This window comes from Megalops cyprinoides, chromosome 2 (genome assembly GCF_013368585.1).
Source record: "Megalops cyprinoides isolate fMegCyp1 chromosome 2, fMegCyp1.pri, whole genome shotgun sequence".
In the NCBI taxonomy this organism is placed as follows: Eukaryota; Metazoa; Chordata; class Actinopteri; order Elopiformes; family Megalopidae; genus Megalops; species Megalops cyprinoides.
This window is the reverse complement of record NC_050584.1, coordinates 2248180-2270780: the sequence shown is the minus strand read 5'-3', so window position 1 is coordinate 2270780 and position 22601 is coordinate 2248180. Positions and strand designations below refer to the sequence as shown.

At 45.1% G+C, this 22601-nt stretch overlaps 1 protein-coding gene across 1 annotated transcript; it reads right to left on the bottom strand.

Moving 5' to 3' along the window:
- Nucleotides 1-308: 308 nt before the first annotated feature.
- anapc4 (anaphase promoting complex subunit 4) lies at nt 309-21761 on the bottom strand. Its single transcript, XM_036521454.1, has 29 exons — nt 21656-21761; nt 21230-21346; nt 20488-20593; nt 19545-19677; nt 18651-18725; nt 18309-18335; nt 18091-18135; nt 17888-17972; nt 17686-17793; nt 17505-17588; nt 16676-16762; nt 16463-16527; nt 15898-15940; nt 14846-14922; nt 14655-14755; nt 14307-14358; nt 12778-12833; nt 12635-12681; nt 11622-11678; nt 11476-11532; nt 9012-9105; nt 7417-7514; nt 6614-6675; nt 6309-6347; nt 6056-6157; nt 5321-5398; nt 1976-2137; nt 1758-1878; nt 309-1151 (listed from the first exon to the last, which is right to left on the bottom strand). The coding sequence occupies exons 2-29, from the start codon at nt 21335-21337 to the stop codon at nt 900-902; spliced, it is 2421 nt and encodes an 806-aa protein (XP_036377347.1). The 5' UTR covers nt 21338-21346; nt 21656-21761; the 3' UTR covers nt 309-899.
- Between the last annotated feature and the right edge of the window lie 840 nt (nt 21762-22601).

Here is a 22601-nt window from a genome sequence, read left to right as displayed (position 1 = left end):
TATAATGGATATATATTTATAATGGATAAAAAACAAAGGAGACAATGATGCAGCTCAAGTCAGGATCTTTATTTGCTGATCAGTCAGGGTAAAAGGTCATATAAAAGACTGAATGACTTGTCCACAGTTAGATTTGTAGAGGTACACTGTAAAACACAGTAACTAATGAAGGAGAATCTGATAATGAACACACTCCTCTCATGTCGTTAGCTTTCACACATACCAGCATTGGTGAGCAGGGTATGCGCAAAAAAAAAAAAAAACACCCGACTCCCCTTCCGGGACAAAAACCTAAACATCCAGGAACGGACAGTCACAGGGTGAATTTATGCGACACGTCGTGGGAGACAGAGGAGTCCCGAATGACGCAGGCTGTGACAGTGGCGGGATGAGGGAGAAACTGCCCGCACTCTACTGGGGAAGGAGCGGCCCACATGCCAAAGGCCATTTTCGCTGGGCTTAGTAAAAAAACACACGTTCCATTCCAGCACATGGTGTCCTCCACACTGCCCCCTGCTGGTGGCAAGAGAATTGCTGGGAGCAGCTATTTGACTGGCAGGAATGGTTTGCTGGCAGCCTCTGCATATAAAATTGTTGGGAGGGTGGGTCCATACCAGGACCGCATGAACACAAATGATTTAAGGAGAGGCGGTTGCGGGTTTGTGTTGTGGATTCCTACTCCAGAAGGGTCTAAAATCACCAAGCGATGCAGTGGAATAGAAACTGAGCTGGGCTGAGGGGGGAATGTAACCCGTGCGGACCGGATTGCATGTAGAAAACAACAGAGGCTATAATGGAATATGTATTCAATCAGTTTCAGCACCTGTGGAAATGGCCTATTGGAATGGAAGCTCTGTGTGTGAGGTGCGGGGGTGCTGCTCCCGGGGGTCGGCGTGAGGTCACAGAGTGTCCGAACTCGACCCTGGTTCCTCGCTCAGCTCCAGAGCTGCTCCAGAGCTCTGCTCGCCATCTAACCCCTCCCCTTCTGTCAGAGGCTCTGCCGCCATCCCCACTCCCTCCCCCTGGCTGGGCAATGTCTCCTCCAGCTGCTCTGGGTCAGCGCTGACGTCCTGCGACTCGGGCCTGTCCTCGTCCTCCTCATCCTCCACATCCATCTCAAAAACGCGTACGTGGCGCAGGTTAGCACTCAGCTGCAGGGACAGACAGACAGACATATAGTCAGTCAGACACGCATACATACAGACATACAGTCAGATACACATACAAACAGACAAACAGTCAGATAGACAGACAGTCAGATACACATACATACAGACCCTACAGTCAAACGCATTCACACATACAGACTGTACAGACCGATATTAGAGACAGACAGTCAAACACCCACATACAGACTGTACAGACAATGGACACATTCATACATACAGTTTTCCTTGTTCTCTACACACTTCACTGTTTTCCGCTTATTAAAGAGTGTAATCATCTCTAAGTGAAGTAGTGTGCGACCCATCTGGGGTTACTGCTGTAACCGTTTCTGACTCCAGGGGATACCCCAGCTCCCAATAAATCCTCACAAACTGAGTCATCTGCATTTCCTGGAATTCCTGACCGATCGAGTTACCTAACGGAGGATTTGGGTGGGGTGAGGAGGTGAGGGGCGCCGGCCAAGGGGGTGAGGGGATGAGAGGCGAGGGGGTGAGGGGCGAGGGGGTGAGAGGTGAGGGGGTGAGAGGTGAGGGGGTGAGGTGATGAGGGACTGAAGGGATGAGGGGCAAGGGGCAAGGTTCTGCGCTTACCACGCATGCCACTTTGCGGATCCCATTCACGGCGACATACTGGGCCTTCATGTTCTCCAGGATCCGCCACTGGTTCTCCAGAACCAGCCCCTGGGCCGGGGGAGGTGGTTGCTGGTCCAGCCTGACGACACAGACGGGTGTTTCTGTTAGACCCCCCCCCGTGGCCGATCTGAGGTGAGAGGTGTGTCACCTGCTGACGGAGCCGGAGCGGTGCTCACCTGAGCGAGAGGTCCCAGCTGAATTCCTCCTCACAGCAGAGGGCGGAGGCCAGGGGCAGCTGGGCCAAGACACGCCCACTGCTCTCCTCCTCTCCCGTCTCCTGCAGCACCACAGTCAGGGTCTCGTCATCATAGAAACGTGCATCCAGGCAACCATAGCGCCTGAGATTGCACACGCAGAAACACAAAAGCACAAACACGGACATGAGTGAGTTTGGTTCTGAAGGATCCCAGTGTCTCTGGCTCAACTAACAACCCGAAAACCTCACAAAATTATTTTCATGCCTTACTGACTCTCTGGCTGTGTCCCTGTACAAAGTCAGCTGCCTTAGAATGCAGCATCTGAAGGGAGCATTTTCACTATTTTCACAATTTTGCACACTTGCCCTTCGTGGGCATGTCCCAAAACAAAGTCATCATAAAATGCGTCCTTCTAAGGTGCCTTATTTCGGTTAAATGTGAAAGCAGCATCCGATGTATCCTTCGCCACGTATCCCATAAGTCTTTGCGATTGCCTCAGGCTCTTCAACTTCCGTTAAATTAATGGCGGCTGAAAACACCACAGCGGTAGATGCGGCGGTAGCAGAGGAGCTCATAAATGTCTGTATACAGTGAACTCAATAATTTGTTGCGGTTATATCTAAAAAATACATTCTAATTATTTAATACACTGGAATGATGTACGTAATGTTTTTAAGCCTCGGTGAGCTTTCCGTGAACTAGCTAACTAGCTAATGTAGCGGTAGGTTGGTTGTCCATCAAACAAAAGTGAAGTCTTTTGCAGCTACTGAAATACTTCACATGATAATCTGATTAAACTGAAAAAAGTAACTGATCTAGTGGCTAGTTATTTAGTTACACGAACGTTAAACTAATTTTCTCTGCAGGGACACAAACGATCTATGACATCATCCTGCCTTCAGAGTAGGGCTGGGTGACATGGACCAAAATCATATCTCTGTATTTTTAGGCTGAATGGCGATATACAATATATATCTCAGTATTTTCTACAAAGTGGGTTAAATGTTCAGTTGTAAGTCAAAACCACATGTGAGATGTCACAAGCATGTTTATTAAAACAGACTGTGATCAAAATAAAATGCAAAGACAGGGTTTCCTCCCCTGTTTGAAAATATACAGCTGCAAAACATGTAAATGAAAAATTATATAAAATAAATAGCCTATATTAAATAAAAACAGGCCTATCTCTGAGAATGCTCCTTCAGTTGTTTTCAACAACAATAACAGACTGATTAAAGCAGTACAATTACAGGTTTTCCTCTCCTGCTTAACAAAACACACAGCTGTAGGAATAACAATAAAAATGTAAACAGAACAAAAATAACAGGCCTACCCTGTTTGAAAATACACAGCTGCACAATATATCAACATGTAAATGAAAAAATAAATATTTATTATTTATTTATATATTAATATATTTTAATATAATATATTAAATAAAAATAGGTTTATGTTGGTTGCACTTTCTGATAAGGTATTTCAGACTATCAAAATACGTTACCTGTGGGTTTGTTGATAGCACTTTCTGATAAGGAAATTCAGACTCAGAACATTCTATAGTTATATCCTGGTAGTGTTTTCTGATAAGGGTTAGAATATCAAAATATGCTACTTAAAGTTTTACGTTAGTATTGATTAGAGTGTGTTGATAAACAAATTAGACTACAAATTTACATGTCAACTTGCATGTAAACTAGACTGTCGAAATACATACAGTTTAAGTGATGGATAAATTTTAAGTAGGCTATGCCTATTATTAAAATTTACTTGACAGCATTTTCGAAATTGCTGTTGGATGAATTAATGAAAACAATAATGTAATTAGCTTAGAACCATTTTCTGATAAGGTAAAAATGAATTACCAACCTTTTTTGGCTTCTAAGGTAGCACAACCTACTTGTGGTAGTATTTCCCGATAAGGTAGCAAGGATCGATAGACATGACTATAATTATCAGACACTGACCACTACACTATATCTGTAATGACAGGACTTCGAACTGGAAAAGTGCGTATTTTATTGTTTTTACAGCAGATTTCAGATGTTTGTTGTTTTTTCCTCTTCTAAGGCGGATATGTTTAAGTCCAGTCTCCCTAGGTCCCTATAAATAAATTAGCTGGCTACGTTGATTGCGGATAGCCTATTAGCCAGTTGGTTACATCACATCATTTAGTAATACTTTGCCATTTAAAACGTAACTGTGTTTTTGTTGTTTCAATCCAGATATATTTTGTCATCGCCATTAATCGTTTTTAGGCTTAGAGAAGCAAATTATCTACATTGCTTTTACCTGCATTGTATGTAGCTAGCTAACATAAAAAAAATCAGTCATACCAGATGCCACAGCTTTCTTGTGTCATTTAGTGTTGCCAATAGTCCCGTATGATACAGAATCGTTTCATAATGAGGAGAAAAATATTGTGTTCAGTATCCATAGGTTTTAACTCCAAAGATTTAAATTCAAAAATCCAGTTTGTTCTATTGCATTTGGCCATTAAAAGCAAAATATCGGAGTCTGTTTTCGTGAAAATGAATTGCTGTTATTACATCCCTCACTCCCGGCGGTTACCATGCTAGCGCCACCCCAAGATTTTTACTGAACCCACCTGGTCACCCCACTGAACATTTTCTGGGGGTGCCACTAATGACTATCAATCTACGCTACGGTAGGACATTTCGATAAGGTAGGACAAATCGACAGAACACTGGGTTTGCGCGCAGATGCAGAGGGAGAGTGGGGGTGGGGTTGTGCAGACAGTGTGAGAGAGGAGAGATGCAAACACTGGCACGGCTTTACAGAAAAAACAGGTTACATAACGCAACATCAAACTATATCGATATAAATGGTATTGTCTCATCCTATATCTTGTTTGAAAATATATTGATATACCTTAAAAAGTCAATATAGCGCCCAGCCCTAGTTCAAAGTGTGTCCCGATTTCATTGCCAATTGAGGTTCCTTTTCTGTTAGGATGCTACCTTATAAAGGGAGCTCACTTCTAAGGATGCAGGCAGCAGGTACCACAGCCACAGTGTGAAGAAATACCTTCTAGTGTTAAGCTTGTTTTTCAATATCCCCACCCCCATTCTTTGTTTCTGTTCACAGAATGTAACAGGCAGCTTATCCAGCTTATTTGGCCGTTTATAATAATTAACCCAGAGGAATCCACCCTCAGCCTCCCTCTCCCGGGAGTGGAGATACCAGGCTTCCCTCAGCAAAAATCACCAGTTTATACTCTGGAACAAGTCTTGTTGCTCTTCTCCGGACGTTCTCCATTCCCTCCCACTCAACCCTGTTCAGGTAAGGAGACTCAGAGTCACTCACGCAGATTCGACACTGTCATCAATACTGGTGTTAAGGATGCTGGTCAAGTCAACAGCCAGGAGACTGTTAGGAACCTCCCTGTTAGCTCAGAGAAACAGAGACAGACAGACAGACACACACACACACACACACCCATTAAAGACCTGTCCCTGCATCTTCACATCAGTTTCATTTTGTACACAGCCACCCATCCATTGGTAAGGATTTCATGTTTGAATTTCTTGGGTGGCACTGCTGTCATACCTGCAAGCAAAGGGCTTAGACTGAGCTGTATGTATACATCACTATGAACTGACAGCATTTAAAATGGATAAGGCCGTCTGCTACACACACTATATAATATAGAATATATATAGAATACTTTTTTAAACAAGCTACTGTCATTTTTTGTAGTTCCATCAGGGATTATCTTGCACTTTATATATTACAGAGCAGTTCTGCAGTCACAGAGAGAATGTGATACAGAAGCCAAGCAAGATGAAGACAGAGAGGGGGAGAGGGAGAGACAGAGAGGGGAGGAGGGAGAGAAGGAAGGATAGAGAGGGAGAAAGAGAGGGAGGGAGAGAGAGAGAGAGGGAGAGGGTGAAGGAGGGAGGGAGAAAGAGGGAAAGAAGGAGGGAGAGAAGGAAGGAGAGAGAGAAAGAAAGAGAGGGAGAGAGTGGGGAAGGGAGAGAGAGAAAGACGGGGGGAGAGACAGATAAGGAGAGAAAGAGGGAGGGAGAGAGGAAGACTCACAGGTCAGGGTTGGTACTTCTCCTCAGCAGGTACAGCTGACAGGGGGAGGCTTCTGGCATAGTGAAGACAACATAATGCATACCCGTCTTCTTATCATTCCACCTGGAGGAACGACACACTGAACTGACACACCCCTTCTGCACACCTAACACAGCGACACATCCCTGCTGTTCTACTCCAATACACCCCTGCTATCTACCGACAGATAGAACAGCAGGATAACAGAGGAGTAAAAGGTCTCATTTTTACTTACAGTGAAGGCAATTCAAAGAGCCTCGGAGCATCTGCTGAGCTGCGAAGAAAAACAAATCACTGCCATTTCCCAAATTGTATTACAACATGAGGGCAGAATATCTGAGAGAAGTTCTGTAGCAGTACAAAGCTATTACAACAATCTTAATAAACACTGATATAAGACACTTAAAGTCCAGTTCGGACATCACTCCTAAAACAGTCTCTCAGTGTGTTTCTGAAGTTTAAATGCAATGAAAGTGGCTCAGGTGCCCCTTAACCAAGACAGGGGCAGTGAGGGGAGGGAGTCTGTGACCCCCTGCTCACCTTTCAGAGAGGACATAAAGAGGCATGCAGATCGACTGCTTCACTGACTTCCCAATGATCTCCTGCGAACAATGGGAAAAAAAAAATCACCAATTCACTCTGCTGATCACTTTCTGACAAGCAGACAGATAGGCAGGCGGACAGCAGGGTCTCTAACAATCCCAGGAGACTGTGCGGCAGCAGCCACATAGCCTCGACTTAGTTTCCCGGCAACATTGAAACTCTGCATTCTCGGTCAGGTAAAGGGTGACACTCAGCTCAACTGAATTCAGGGAACAAACAATAGCAAAAAAAAAAAAAAAAAAAAAAAAAAAAACACAAAAACAATTAACAATTACATGGGGGGGGGGGCAGTCAAGCAGGCTGAGTGCTGAGTATGGGAAATGAAGTATCATGCAGTACTGAGTGTGTGTGTGTGTGTGTGTGTGTGTGAGAGAAAGAGAGAGAGAGTGTGTAAACCTGTGACCGTGAGTGTGTGTGTGTATGGTATTGTGAGTGGTGTGTGAGTATTTTTGTGTATTGGAGTGCATGGATTTGTGTGTGTGCGTATGTATGTTTGTATGGGAGTGTATCAGGAGTGCAAGTGTGTGTGTGTGTGTGTGTGTGTGTGTGTGTGTGTGTGAGCATGTATACAATGTGTGTATGGGTGAGTATGTTTGTATATGGGTGTGCATGATCTGGGTGTGTATGTGTGTATTGGAGTGTATGGGCTTTTAAATGTGTGCGTGTGTGTGAGATTGTGAGTGAATGTATGGTTTGTGTGTGTGGGTGAGCACAGTAATGCGTGTGCAGCAGTCTCTCACAGCAGGCTTCAGCAGACACAGCTCAATGGCGCCCTCCATCAGCCTCTTCACGTAGTGCATGGACTTCTTGGGGTAGGAGGCGAACAGCAGGGGGCTCTCTGGACAGGACAGTCAAACTGTCAATCGCTGAATCAGCCAATAGCTTACTCAATCCACAATCAACTCTCAACGCAAAGCAAACCAATTTCTCAGAAGCAATGTTAATAAGTGGTAAGATCAAACATTCTGAATAATGGTAATTATGATTCCCCCCTGCTGGTGTCTGATGTGTGACATTCAGGAGCAGAGCATTCAGGAGTGGAGACAGGGAGGAGATGAGGAAGGAGCGGATAGAATTGAGGGAAAAGGTCATGGAGGGCAAAGAGTGCTACAGAAGGAGGCTGGAGAGCAAGCTCCAACAAAAGAACACCAGGGAGGTGTGGAGTGGCCGATGTGGAGTGGAGTGGAGTGGAGTAGAAGGTGGTGTGGATGAGGCCAGTGAGTTAAATCTTTTTTAACAGGTTTGGTGATGCGGCTTCTGCCCACCCCTCTCACCCCCCGAGCCTATCCTGCAACTCCACCCCTCAACTTGCTTCTTCCTCTGTGCTCTCTGGTTGGTTGCAATCTGAATGTGCACCTTACCTGTTGTTGAATATTTCATTTTTCATTTACTGTTTTATTCTTACTTATTTATATATTCTTTTAAAACTCTCTTGTATTTTATTTATTGCATGGTTGCCTATTTTTCATATCCACTGTTTATTGTTTCTTGATACTGTAATGTGAGCAATCCCTGGCACAATAATTTCCTTCGAGTTCAATAAATCTTATCTTAATCAGGCTAACACTCTCTGCTGTGCTGGTTTTGGCATGACATGCACATCACACAGATGAAAACTATCCTTGCTAACTGGTACACACACTGATTGATTAAGGGTGAAAATTTACGATCTTAATGCCAATGTCAGGGCGTACCATGTTCAACCACTGCAGTTTGATCAACATTTTCCATGAAATGGCAGTCTCACTCTCTGGTCCAGCAGCACCGGGCCAGAGTGTGTTTGCTACAGTACCTTGCCTCAGGGTGCAACAGCAGTGCCTTGGTGGGGATTCAAACCAGCAACTTTTCAGTTATGAGCCCTGCTCCTTACCATTATGCTACACTGCTGCCTGTCACTCATCAAACCCAGTGCTGGAGTATAAGTGTAACAACAGTTTAAATGCGCAGGCACTGTGGCCCTCCAGGACCATTTAGAGTAGCCCTGCAGGCACTGTGGCCCTCCAGGAGCAGGGTAGAATAGCCCTGCAGGCACTGTGGCCCTCCAGGACCAGGGTAGAGTAGCCCTGCAGGCATTGCAGCCCTCTAGGACCAAGGTAGAGTAGCCCTGCAGGCACTGTGGCCCTTCAGGACCAGGGTAGAGTAGCCCTGCAGGCACTGTGGCCCTTCAGGACCAGGGTAGAGTAGCCCTGCAGGCACTGTGGCCCTTCAGGACCAGGGTAGGGTAGCCCTGCCGGCACTGCACCCCTCCAGGACCAGGGTAGAGTAGCCCTGCTATCTACAACCCCCAGTGCTCTCACAGCTCTATGCGCTCTCTCTCTCACACAGGTAAGTGTACCTTTCAGGTGTGTGCTCTTCTGCAGAAAGCTGAGCCACTGGTTCCCTTTGGTGTTGGGTGGGGACACCAGGTCCTCATCCTCATCTTTAAGGTACTGCAGAAGAGAAGGGGAATGTCACAGGAAGACCCTCACCTGACACAGCCATGCCTTCACCTGATACAGCCACACCTGCACCTGATATAGCCATGCTCACACCTGATACAGCCACACCTGCACCTGACCAGCCATGCCTACACCTGATACAGCCATGCCCTCACCTGATACAGCCACACCCTCTCCTGACACAACAACACCCACACCTGATAAAGCCACATCCTCACCTGATACAGCCACACCCTTACCTAACAGAGCCACACCCTCACCTGGCCAACCAAACCCTCACCTGATACAGACACGCCTGCCCCTGATACAGTCACACCTGCACCTGACACAGCCACACCCTCACCTGACACAGCCACACCTTCACCCTTCACCTGAGAGAGCCACACCCACACCTGGCCAACCACACCCTCACCTGACACAGCCATACCTTCACCTGACACAGCCACAATTTCACCTAACAGAGCCACACCCTCACCTGGACAGCCAAACCCTCACCTGATACAGTCACACCTGCACCTGACAGTCACACCCTCACCTGACACAGCCACACCTTCAACTGACATAGCCACACCCTCACCTGACACAGCCACAATTTCACCTGACACAGCCACACCCACACCTGGCCAGCCACACCTACACCTTACAGTGTGCTGTGCCCCAAGGGAAGGGACCTCTCCAGCAGTGGGTAGAGCCTGACCGATAAATCGGCATGCCGATATTATCGGCCAATATGAGCTAATTGTAGATATATCGGTATCGGCATTTATAAAGGTTAATAAATTACAATTTAAAAAATGACGGAGTGATGGAAGATGGATCCTTCAACCATGTTATGAGTGTCGTCATTGCGTAGTTTGTCCACCAGAGGGCACACTGCAACTCCACTGTTGGCAACAGACATGGTTGGAATGCCACAAATCACAACAATCAGCTGATCCAAGTTGAGCAGAGTAGCCCACGACAGAGATCATCTGTGTTCATGGTAAATTGATAATTGTCACGTGAAATACATTACTTAAATAATAATGCATATCCCCCATCACTTCTCCTCTTAGCCTAAATAAGCCTGATAACGTTCATGTCAGCCATGCCTGGTTTTGCTGCAGTAATGTGAAAGCCGGTGCCGTCAGTCAAATTACTTGTAACGTTACGGTAGTTGAGTGGTGTAGGCTAAGTGGTTGAAAAACTTGATTGTAGGTTTATTTATGAAACAGTGTGGCAGTTCTAGCAAGTAAACAAACAACGGTCCTATCATTTCTTCCTCGTCACTTCTAAAAATTCTCTGGCAACATCACTTACAGCAGCTTATAAGGCTGTCCACTGCTAAATTAGGTTACCCACAAAGCTAACTAATGCCATGTTTATCAGTGGAAAACTGCTAACGTTAATGAGCGGTTAAACTATAGCGTTTAACTTATTCTGCCTAAATGAAGCAATGGTAAATATATCTGCAACTTGCATGTCTGTAGTTACAGTCAGTGCATTGAAAATTATTAACCCTTTCATGCGTACGGTCACACTGGTGTGACTAGCCGTTTAGCGCGTATGCTAAAACTGGTGCGATCAGAACACTAGATTGGAGAAATTCTAGCTAATTTTAGCTTTGAGGAAACAGAGATTTAACTCTAAAAAAACATAGCAAATGCTAACTGGAAAGTATGAGAAGCTTAATAACGCTAATGAAAACACAACAAACCATGTAAGGTAACATGTGCACTACATAGCATAAAAAGATAAGTTATGTGCAAAAAGGTTAAACCAGAGGGGACACATAAATAAACGCTGAACAAGTATCTAACATGGCTTGGTAGCCAAACAAAGTTATCTAGCTTCTCTTTCAAATGTGTAGTGTGAAATCCCAAAGTCGCAAGTCCTCGTTGCAGACAGTCATGTAGCATTAGCATTCAACGGCAGGTTTTACTCTAGGTCACTGTATCAGTTTACTGCATAGTTTAAAACGACATGATATTTTTTAGAACTTTTTTGTACTTTTATACATTTGACTCTTTATCAAAACATTATCTTTTATCAAATCACTTATCTTTATCAAAACATATTTTGTTGTACTTTTGTGCAAAGTACTATTTATGACAATAAAACAAGCTTATTTTTAAACTGTATTACGTCATTTACTGTCTTAAACACTCTTACTCTCTTAAATAACTACACATAACAAATGTTAGGGAAAATTCCTGTTTATGTTATGCGTTTCTGAAAAGAAAAAAAAAGTAGTATCGGCCAACATATCACTATCAGATTTTTAAATCCTCGAAATCGGTATCAGTCTTAAAAATCCTACATCGGTCGGGCTCTACTCCACAGTGCTCATCTCACACTCATGCACACAACTGGCGTGCTCACCTGGCCAACCCGCTCCACGTTGAAGTACTTCCCCTTGCGGTCAAACAGCTCCTCATTCTGTCACAGAGGGGAAAGGTTTCTCACTGACTGACACCTTTAAATCAGATCTGATTTTCAGTCTCTCAAGAGCAGAAATGAGGCCTCACCTCACTGAAGTGCTCTGACAGAAAGTCTGCCACAAAAGCAATGTCCTTCTGCGTCATCTGAAAACAAAAAGGAACAGATTTTTTATTTTGTGTTTAATATTTTATTAGGCATTTTCTGCAGTTAAAATACATACAGAATATGCAATTCTTTAAAAAAGCAGCAGCTACTTATTTTGAACTACAAAACACACACTAGTAGATTTCTCTCTGCTCTATATCACACACAGCTGTAGGTCTCTCTCTGCTCTATACAGCACACGCAGCAGTAGGTCTCTCTGTAATACAGCACACACAGCAGTAGGTCTCTCTGCTCTATACAGCACACGCAGCAGTAGGTCTCTCTCTGCAATACAGCACATGCAGTGGTAGGTCTCTCTCTCTCTGTAATACAGCACACGCAGCAGAAGGTCTCTCTGTAATACAGCACACACAGCTATAGGTCTCTCTCTGTAATACAGCACACACAGCGGTAGGTCTCTCTGTAATACAGCACACACAGCGGTAGGTCTCTCTGTAATACAGCACACACAGCGGTAGGTCTCTCTGTAAAACAGCACACGCAGCTATAGGTCTCTCTCTGTAATACAGCACACACAGCAGTAGGTCTCTCTCTGTAATACAGCACACACAGCTATAGGTCTCTCTCTGTAATACAGCACACACAGCAGAAGGTCTCTCTGTAATACAGCACACACAGCGGTAGAGTCTCTCTGTAATACAGCACACACAGCGGTAGGTCTCTCTCTGTAATACAGCACACACAGCGGTAGGTCTCTCTCTGAAATACAGCACACGCAGCAGAAGGTCTCTCTGTAATACAACACACACAGCTATAGGTCTCTCTCTGTAATACAGCACACACAGCGGTAGGTCTCTCTGTAATACAGCACACACAGCTATAGGTCTCTCTCTGTAATACAGCACACACAGCGGTAGGTCTCTCTGTAATACAGCACACACAGCGGTAGGTCTCTCTCTGTAAAACAGCACACGCAGCTATAGGTCTCTCTCACCTTGTTGAGTTCTGGGGGCACATGATCCTCGGACATACGTAGCATTGCTGTGGGTAAAACAGAACAGCATTACCTGAGGTCACGTTCCCCAGGTGGAGGTAATCTGAATCTGATTCAGCACAGCCCTGAACTGCCAGCCTTACCTACATACAGCCACCGAAAGAAGGCCTTGAAGTTCTTCATACTCTTGTCTATGACCCTGCAGCAGGGACACATAAGCAAATGCAAATGCGCAGAAAGCAACCTTACCATTACAGCAAAAGAGAGCAGAAACACAGACATACTGTCTGTAGAGAGAAGTGAGTGGGCATCTACTAAATGTAGGGAGGGCATGTGTATTTACTCCCTGTAGGAAGGGTGTGTATATTCACTCCCTGTAGGGAGGGCGTGTGCATTTACTCACTGCAGTAAGGGCGTGTGTATTTACTAGGGATGCACCGATTGTGAAATTCTGGGCCGATACCGATGTTTAAAGTAACAATTTGGCCAATAGCCGATGCCGATACCGATGTTTAAAGAAAGACCTGGCGAACTTAGCTAACTAGCCAGCTAAAACATTTACTACAGACTACCTAGCTAGCTAACTACAATGTTAATTTGGTAGCTAGCTAGCTAACAGTACTAAAGTTGTCAGAACAGGTTTACTGTGTAATACTGTGTACTATTTGATCAGAAGACATGTGATGAGGCTTTATTAGTTTGATAGCTAGCTAGCTCTTAGTAATATGACAGCTAAGCAAAGTGCAAATTAGCCAAATTAGCCAAATTAGATAGCATGCTGTTTTTACTGTAGCTAGCTAGGTATTTGTTTGCAAGGTGACATTTGTATTAGCGGAATGTGATAGTAACTAGCTAGTTACATTTATTGTTTTGTTTGTATTGTAGCTAGCTAGCAAGCTAGATTTGTCTTTGTAAGGTGGTATTTGTACTTTTCAGCTGAATGTGGAAGTAGCTAGCTCGCTAGCTAATTTGGCTTTCACGCACTTTTCTAGCTATCAAACTAATACAGCTTCATTATGTCTCTTATGAAGAAATAGTTAATTTTAACATTCGTACTGGAAGCCAAGATATTGACTTCTGATCTTAAGTACCGTTTGCTAGCTAGCTAGCAACTTAACGTTGGTAAGTGTGTCAGGTCATTCATTCATTAGTGGATATAACTTTAAATCCAGCAACTGTATCTCTTTTGAATTCTTTTAGGGATCTTTGCTGACCCATCTGGCCATTTTTGTTTTATTTTCTCAAAAGATAGATACAGACACACATCAAACTTTTGGTCCACTTTGCCATAAATGCTGACTGAAGAGTTACCCTGTTTCCACCCTGAGTGTGACGTAAAAGCAAAATGGCCGGCATGTGAATAAGGCTAATTATACTATCACCTATTGGATCCTCTCTGAAAATGCAGCTAGGCAGGCTACTGTTGTCCGAGTCAGCACAATAACCAACTCAACATTTAGCCAGTGCAAAATTGATTCAACACAACAGATAATCATCAGCCACTGCCATCGGTGAATGTCATCTTATTTGCCGATAGGCCGACGGCAGTCAACAAGGCGAAATGGTGCATCCCTACTATTTACTCCCTGTAGGAAGGGTGTGTGTATTTACTCCCTGTAGGGAGGGCACGTGTATTTACTCCCTGTAGGCAAGGGTGTGTGCATTTACTCACTGTAGAAGCTCATTGGCCTTCAATGTGAATGACCCCACAGCAGTGATGGCATCTTGAAGAGAAAGGGAAAAAGTTAACAAGCAGAATGTTAATGATCTGATAATGAAGGTCCAGCCTCAACAGAACACAGGCAGTGTGACCGTATTCAAATAATTAAACAATTAGTCTCTTTACTTTAAACACTATGCGGCATTAATAAGCCATGGCCATCACTGATAAGGACTTATTCTTGATCTTACAGATTTTATCGTTGACTGTGGCGCAGATACATGCAGCATCTGTGTGTCAGTATAAGAGTCCTGCCTGAAGTTACTGTACATGTCATAATAAGAGATTGGATCGCCGTACCTTCAATAGCTGCGGAGTCCAAGCCAAGGGGCTGGAACTTCTGCTTCCACAGTGCCATCCCTCTCACCTCGCTCAGGTGGTAGAGCAGGGCTTCCGAGCCGCTGGGGGATCGAGGGGGAGGGGGGGCGGTTAGTGGCTCACATACACCCAGACGAATGCGGTTGGGGGGGGGCGGGGGCAGGTGTGTGTACCTCTGCAGATGGCTGATGACCAGTTTCTGGATGCTGGAGTAGGATGACTCGATGGACTGTCCCAGCTTCTTCAGCCCCTGAAGATGCATGAGGACACACAGCATTAACTCAGTTACAGTGCAGACACAGTGCATTAGCAAGCACACTCAGTTACAGACACAGTGCGTTAGCAAGCACACTCAGTTACAGACACAGTGCATTAGCAAGCACACTCAGTTACAGACATAGTGTGTTGGCAAGCACACTCAGTTACAGACACAGTGCGTTAGCAAGCACACTCAGTTACAGACACAGTGCATTAGCAAGCACAATCAGTTACAAACACAGTGTGTTACCAAGCACACCCAAACACACTGCGTTAATACACACATCACTTGCAGACGCAGTGTGTTAACAGACACACCGTGTTAATGGACGCACTCAAATACAAACACAGTGGGTTAGTGGACAAACTCAAATATAGACACAGTGTGTTAACAGACACAGAGCACATTAACTAAGACACTTAAATGCAAACACAATAAAATACCAGCTCTACATTTGAAAACACCCTAATATCAGCCAGTTTAATAGAGACTAAGTAAAGCACTTTCTCTCAAGACAGGCCAAGCCCTATGCCCTGGGTTCGAAACAAGACATGTCATATGCCCTCAACTGCCAAGGGCCTACGGTGGAAAAACGAAACTCAGTTTATGAACTTAAGAATTCCTCCTGCCGGGGACAGGAGTGTGTGGGCTGGTCCCCTCGTTGCACCGGACTGCCTGTTAGCATGTCAGAGGGCTGCACTCACAGTGCCCTGTGCTTAAGATTTCTGTGGTGAGACAAGCTTAAGATGGAACTGGCCGTTCCAAAATTGGTGTTAAAGGAGAAAAAACCATAAAGAAATAACACAAAAATACTCTATAGTAGAAAAGAGCACTGGAGTAAAGCCACTGAAACACAAACGCAAGACTGACAAAGATGCAGCATCAACCCATACAGAGTCCATCAGCTCCAGCAGTGAGAGAAGCGTGATGGTCGGGGCTCTCCACCAGGGGGCAGTGTGAGCTCACCTTCACTGTCAGCTGGTTCATCAGAAGGGCCTGCAACTCAGGACTGAACACAAACAAACACAAATCCACATATCTGAGTTACTTCTGAGCACAAACACACACATATCCACATATCTGAGTCTTTCATTAAAAATGTACACTGTACATTACAATTACATCCCAACAGATATGAAAACATCACACCAGTTTTCTCAGTTTCCTGCTTCTTGTTATCAAAGCTGACAACAAAGTCTTACAAGATGAAATATTTGACCATTTAAAATGTATCTGAAAAATCTGTCAAATATTTGTAATTTGTTATTCTTCAGAACACTATTCAGAATGTGGCAGATTAGGAAAGGTGTATGAATGCTCACTTCTTTATCCAGAGAACGGCGTGATAAAACAAGTCCTGAATGCATGTCACATAAAAATGCATATTTTTTATGAATTACATTAACTTACTAACACTAGTATTAGTTAACACTACAAATTATATTTACCCATTTCCTTAGTTTGTTTGTGACTTGCACAATAATATATTATTACTACTATTTTATGATTATTATTCAAGGCGCTCATTCACCTTGATTTGCCCCATAGTAGCAGCTCCAAGAACTCATCCTGAACCTGCGTGCACGTGTTCTTCTCCTGAAATATCAATAAATGAATCAATAAATGAAAAAAATAAGATCTACACAGACAACAGGGACACAGCATCGCGCAGTCACATTACAGGAGCAGCACAGTGTAATTAGGAGTGCAGTAAATAGGACACTGTAATCGTGACCCCCCTGACCTGGACGAATTTGGTGAGACGAAGGTCCATCTGCATAAGGATGTCCTCCCAGGCCTCGCACATGCAGGTGAGTGACAACCGCAGGTACTGCGGGAACAGAGCATGTTGCATCACAGTAACATCACATCACCCTCATCTCCACGGCAACATCACATCCCCCCCCTCATCTCCACAATAATTTCACAGCACCTTCCCAGTTGGTGGTAAAACACATCACTGTCACCACATTGCATCATACCTGATCTCCAAGGTAACATCAAATCTTTTCTATGTCTTAACTCTCATGGCAGCCCGCAGCCCTGGCGCTGACAGGACACCCTACAGGTGCAGCTTCACTTGTGAGACGAGAGCATATCCCTCTAAAAGCTTTCTGCAACATGGCAGCCAGTGGCACTTTCTGTTCGTATTCTAGCACCCAAAGCACCGGGCTAGCATTAAGCACTGTGGTAAAGGGCTGTGCAGCAGCAAGCCACCTCACACTACAGCTCTGTCCCACCCAACACCACACCAGCACTCCGGACACAGGCAGTGCTCACAGGGTGGAGGTGTGTATGCTCACCTGCAGGGAGGTGTAGGTGTGTGTGCTCACCTGCAGCAGCGTGGAGGTGTGTGTGCTCACCCGTAGGATGGTGGTGGTGTGTGTGCTCACCTGCAGCAGTGTGGAGGTGTGTGTGCTCACCTGCAGGAGGGTGGGAGTGTGTGTGCTCACCTGCAGGAGGGTGGGAGTGTGTGTGCTCACCTGCAGCAGGGTGGAGGTGTGTGTGCTCACCTGCAGCAGGGTGGAGGTGTGTGTGCTCACCTGCAGGAGGGTGGAGGTGTGTGTGCTCACCTGCAGCAGGGTGGAGATGTGGGTGAACTTGCGGGCCATCCTCGTCACCTCTGGCAGACAGTCGGAGAGCAGTCTAGTGTTGAGCTGAAAGAGAGACCACGCCCATCCCTGTGAGCAGGAGACTGCCATGACAACTGCACAGCACAGGCAGAGAATACCCCAGCAATGCCAGCCCTCTCACCTGGATGTAGGTGATCTCCGGAGCGTGGTCGGTAGCCGTAATCTCTGTGATGACAGACAAGGACTTCAGGTCGCTGGACAGGCACAGGCTGCGGCAGGTGCCGGGCACCTTGGGGAAGAGGAGGGTGTTGAAGGCAAAGCGTGTCACACACCAAAGGCCCCCGCCTGCCCCCTGACCCTTGCCCCCCCCTCGCTGGTCTTACCCCTGTCAGAGTGGCGATCCGGTACATTCCGTATGCATACAGCTCCACAAAGCCCGACCCTCCTCCCAGCACCAGAATGTTGAGCCTGCAGACAGAAGAACACAAATGCATCAAACCAAAACCACAAAGCGGCTCATGGACTTCCCGCACGCAGGTTCATGCCTCTGATCAAACTCAAACTGAGGTAAAAATTCAGAACTCACCGAACATCACCCAGAAGGTTCATGATCTCGTCCGACTTCTCCTCGCTGTCAGACAGGCAGATGGTTAATGGCAACATACAGCACTCACAATTTGGAACAAGTCAGCAGTTTATTCATAACCTTCACAAAACCTTCAGAAAACTCCAATGAAACTTTTACTGATGCATCCCCACAGCTGCAGATAAGAAATAATATCCAACAACAGCACAGGTGCTTACCTGAATATCTTTGATGTCGTGCTGTAGCTGGAGATGGAAGAAAATTCAGTCAAAGTGAAATAACTATGAAATTCTGCAAACAAAGCCTGAATCCAACAGGGAGTGGAGGAAGGTAACATAAAAATCAGAACAAATGCATGGCTTATAGCTACCAGCCTATCAGAAACATGTTCAGCTTTTGCGCATATTTCCTCTGTTCAGGCTTTCAAGGCTAATAACTGCTCCAGTTCCTGAAAATCTACCATTTTACAATTTCTATACCTATAAACACAAAGCAATCATGAACATCCATTTATTGTCTCAACATGTTCCTTAAATGTTTCAGATCTCCTCTGTGTTTACCTCTTTGGAAGCGTTGGTAACTTGGGGAGGAAAAGATTCGACTCGTCTTCAGAGTTATAGAAAGACGTGAGGATGCTGAAAGACAACAAGGACAAATATTTCACAAAACTGTATTTTGGCCAGTGTGAGAGTGTCTCTGTTCAACACACACATTCGGTACATCTTAAAAAGCAGCAGGTTTCAATGAATTGTGTCTTGGCAGGGAATTCAAGTCAGGGGTTACCAAACCTTCCAAGTAGACCCCTCACTCAATAAGTATTTTTCTTGAAACCCTCTCCTATTTAAAATCTAGCCTAACACGTTTCAGTGCTGTATGGAAAAAACGATTTCAATCAATGTCAAGAGTATATTCACGAGTGAGCACAGTTTAGATTGATTAATTGCCAAACACCTGTTGACAGAATATAAAATATTAAATCCTTACTATAGCTCAACTCAACCGCTCACTCATTCTCACTGTGTATTATATTTAACATGATCACTGCCAAAGTTGCCTTAAAGGAAGATTAGGTATGCATGTGTAATTGATCCTTTACATATCTCCAGATTCGCCTCACTTCCTGAGTGCTACCTCACTGCCTGAGCGCTACCTCACTGCCTGAGCGCTACCTCACTTCCTGAGCGCTACCTCACTGCCTGAGCGCTACCTCACTTCCTGAGCGCTACCTCACTGCCTGAGCGCTACCTCACTTCCTGAGCGCTACCTCACTTCCTGAGCGCTACCTCACTGCCTGAGCGCTACCTCACTGCCTGAGCGCTACCTCAATGCCTGAGCGCTACCTCACTTCCTGAGCGCTACCTCACTGCCTGAGCGCTACCTCACTTCCTGAGCGCTACCTCACTGCCTGAGCGCTACTTCACTTCCTGAGTGCCTCTCTTGTGTCAAGACCAGACCTGCTCTCCTCCAGGACATCCACCCAGTGCATGCAGGAGACCGGGTTCTCCACGGGGAACATGTGCAGGATTTCGGCTTTCTCTGCATCACACAGGATCACCAGCTTCCTGTCACCCACGCTGAAGGCCAGAACTGGACACAGCAAAGCAACAGCAAACACCAGGTCATGTCAATCTCTGAAGACATCACGGATTCCATCACTGGGCCTCATTCAGGGAGGGGCTTCACTGAGGGGGAAAGAATCACTACCCTGATGTAAAAAGGAAGAAGACTTATGAGGACAGTTCTAAAGAAAACTAAAAATGCCTGCGCTGATGATAGCCTGACATCCAAAGCACACTCATGAGCTAATCTGCTGAACAAAAAGACCAATGAAAACTGTAAAAATGAATAAAAAACAGAACAGAATTCCAAGTTGTAGGGTGGACTTTTTTAGTTTTCTTCAAACTCACCAAGGGATGGTTCTCCAAAATTGTATCGCACATTGGACCTCACTAACATTAACATCCAAAGTCACTGGACTTTCAACTTATTCTAAAGCTGCATTTTATAGGTATTTAAAAATCAGACCCAGAGAAATTGTTAATACCACTGCCCGAGTGGGCTAGACCTGTATGCATACAACAAACCAATCCCTAAAGTTTGCCTTCTTCAGACACAGTGCAGCAGTATGATCACAGTTGAGGCTTAGGGACCAAATGGTTTAAGGTGTAACTGCCACTGTGTCTTTGAGCGAGCTGCTTAACCCTAGCTGCTTTAGAACACACGCAGCTTTATACAGTGATATAAAGTGAGACAGTGACACAAAACATCAGCTGTGCATTTTGCCCTTTTTGAGAGCTGCTGCCAAGTAAACAAATGCATCGGCGAAATGGCCATGGGTGCTCTTTTAAATGCCAGTATCCGGGACTGTGAAAATAAAAAAGCCCAAAAAGCTCTCACTTTTGCCGTCGGGCCTCCAGGCCAGTGAGGTGATCTCCTTCCCTGTGTTCTCACTGGGCGCCAGACTCCACACACGCTGGAAGTTGGCGAGGCGGTGCAACAACAGCTGCGGGTGACAGGATTGGGAGACAGTCAACACAATTTTTACTTTGCTCTTCACTTTACTACGGTGACTAACAGCGAAAATGAATCCCTGGCGCTTTTATTCTGCTCATTATGAAGCCTCTGTAACTCCCTGGTCAAGACATTTAAAAACACATATTTGGCAAAATAACAGCCACAAGGGATCAGACGTTGTTGCTGAGTGAGCAGTGAACCATAGTGGTAAGGATCCAGAAGGTTAACCATAAGGTTCCAGGTTTGATTCCCCACCGGGGCACTGCTGCCATGTCCTTGGGCAGGGTACTTAACCCCGAGCTGCCTCAGTAAATATCCAGCTGTATAAACGGATAACATGAAAACTTGCCTGTGTAAGTTGCTGTGGATAAGAGCGTCTGGTAAATGACCACAACGTATTGTTATGTGGCTTTACATCTTGGCCAGCCAGGCCAGTCAAATCTGGCCAATTAGGCAACCAACTCTAGCTATCTGTCATTAATGCTGCACGCATGTTGAGTCCGTAAATAACATTAATCAATGACTGTACTTCAGACTGTCGTTACACACCGGCAAGGTGTCTAACGTTACTTTAATAGGAGCCATGATGCGCCGCTTCCTAACTCCCACAGCCCGATCTGCTCACCTCACCGGCTTTGTTTGCGAGAGCAATCAGGTCCCTCTTCGGAGACCAAACCATAAACAAAACAGGATTGGGGAGCTGCTTTTCTCCCACCTGGCGGAAGGCAGGCATGTCTGACAGCTACAAATAACAGAGCACACAAAAAGGCATAACGTTACCGTAGAACACAGCGCTACCCCACTGAAATGACACACAAAACTAACTTAGCATATTTGCTACGTTTCTAGCTATGTAGCCAATGTTACCTATATATCAGTTAGCTAGACTAGCTTGATCCAGTATCAGGCAGCTAGCCAGCCAGCTAACTTGCTAGCTGGTGATTATCTTGCTGACTGTGTTAACTGTGCTAGTCACAAGAAGACTCCGTTATGGGACAACTCAAAATAAAAAGCAATAAAAAAACATCAGCTGGACTAAATGCCATTATACCGTGTTATCTTGCAGCTAACAGTTTCGCGATTCTCTCATGTAGTTAGTTACTTAAAAATATACGAAGACATCACAGCAATTATTCTCCCCATATCACGCCATTTTCATCCACAGCGCCATCGAGTGATGAGGACTGTCGCTCCACCAATCAGAGTAAATCTTAGCCATCCAATCAATCTTCACAAAGGGGAGCGTAAAGGGACAAACCGAACGAGCGTCGGGCTAGGCGTGTTTTCCAAGCTTCCCAAATTGTTTTTGCGCGGTATTCTTGTTTACGGATTTTAAACCCCCGAAAAGGTTCATTCTCATCACAGTATTATACGTGTTTTTAAAGTGGATTAAAAAAAATGCTTGAGTTTTTGTAGGGGTCCAATGTCCCTTGACTTCCCCCTTTCGCCACCATGCCATCCTGCATGTGTAATAACATAACTGTAGCCTTATTACACGGTTTCGGGTACATTTTGTTTTTAGTCTTGATTTGCTCTCAGAATATTAGATATGGTCTATGGTTATTGCTGCATATTCGCCCACTTGGTGGCACCACCAATTTCATGTTTCAAGAACACAATACAAACTGAAAAAGGGCTCAGGCGTAAGAATGGCTTACAGTGGCTTTATATTGCTGGTTTGTGATACGCGAGATACAGCACAACTAGCTAATTAATGTAAAAATATCCACACCACACAGGTTTCACCCTGTACTGAGTGATGATGTAGGGGTGTGGTGTTCTTTGGAGGCGGGGGGGGGGGGGGGTGCAGGGTTTGATAGAGCTGTCGCAGTGGGCATTCTGAAGTGCTGCCTTCACCAGCATACAGATTAATCAGTAGATTGTTAAGGAGCCAGAATAGCTCTGTGCCGTCCGTTCTTCAGCTCCACAGGATAAGAACCCCAAAAATAGACCCCGCATAGCTGAATCCGCGGGCCTATCAGAACACCTGTCTGTTA

Bases quoted from the DNA above. Each gene is read 5' to 3' on its own strand.
- anapc4 (XM_036521454.1), bottom strand. From the start codon at position 21,337: ATGCCTGCCTTCCGCCAGGTGGGAGAAAAGCAGCTCCCCAATCCTGTT. The intron at 20,594-21,229 runs GTGAGCAGATCG...TGTCACCCGCAG, and splicing joins TCGCAAACAAAGCCGGTGAG to CTGTTGTTGCACCGCCTCGC. The intron at 14,756-14,845 runs GTACACACACCT...TCGATCCCCCAG, and splicing joins GTCATCAGCCATCTGCAGAG to CGGCTCGGAAGCCCTGCTCT.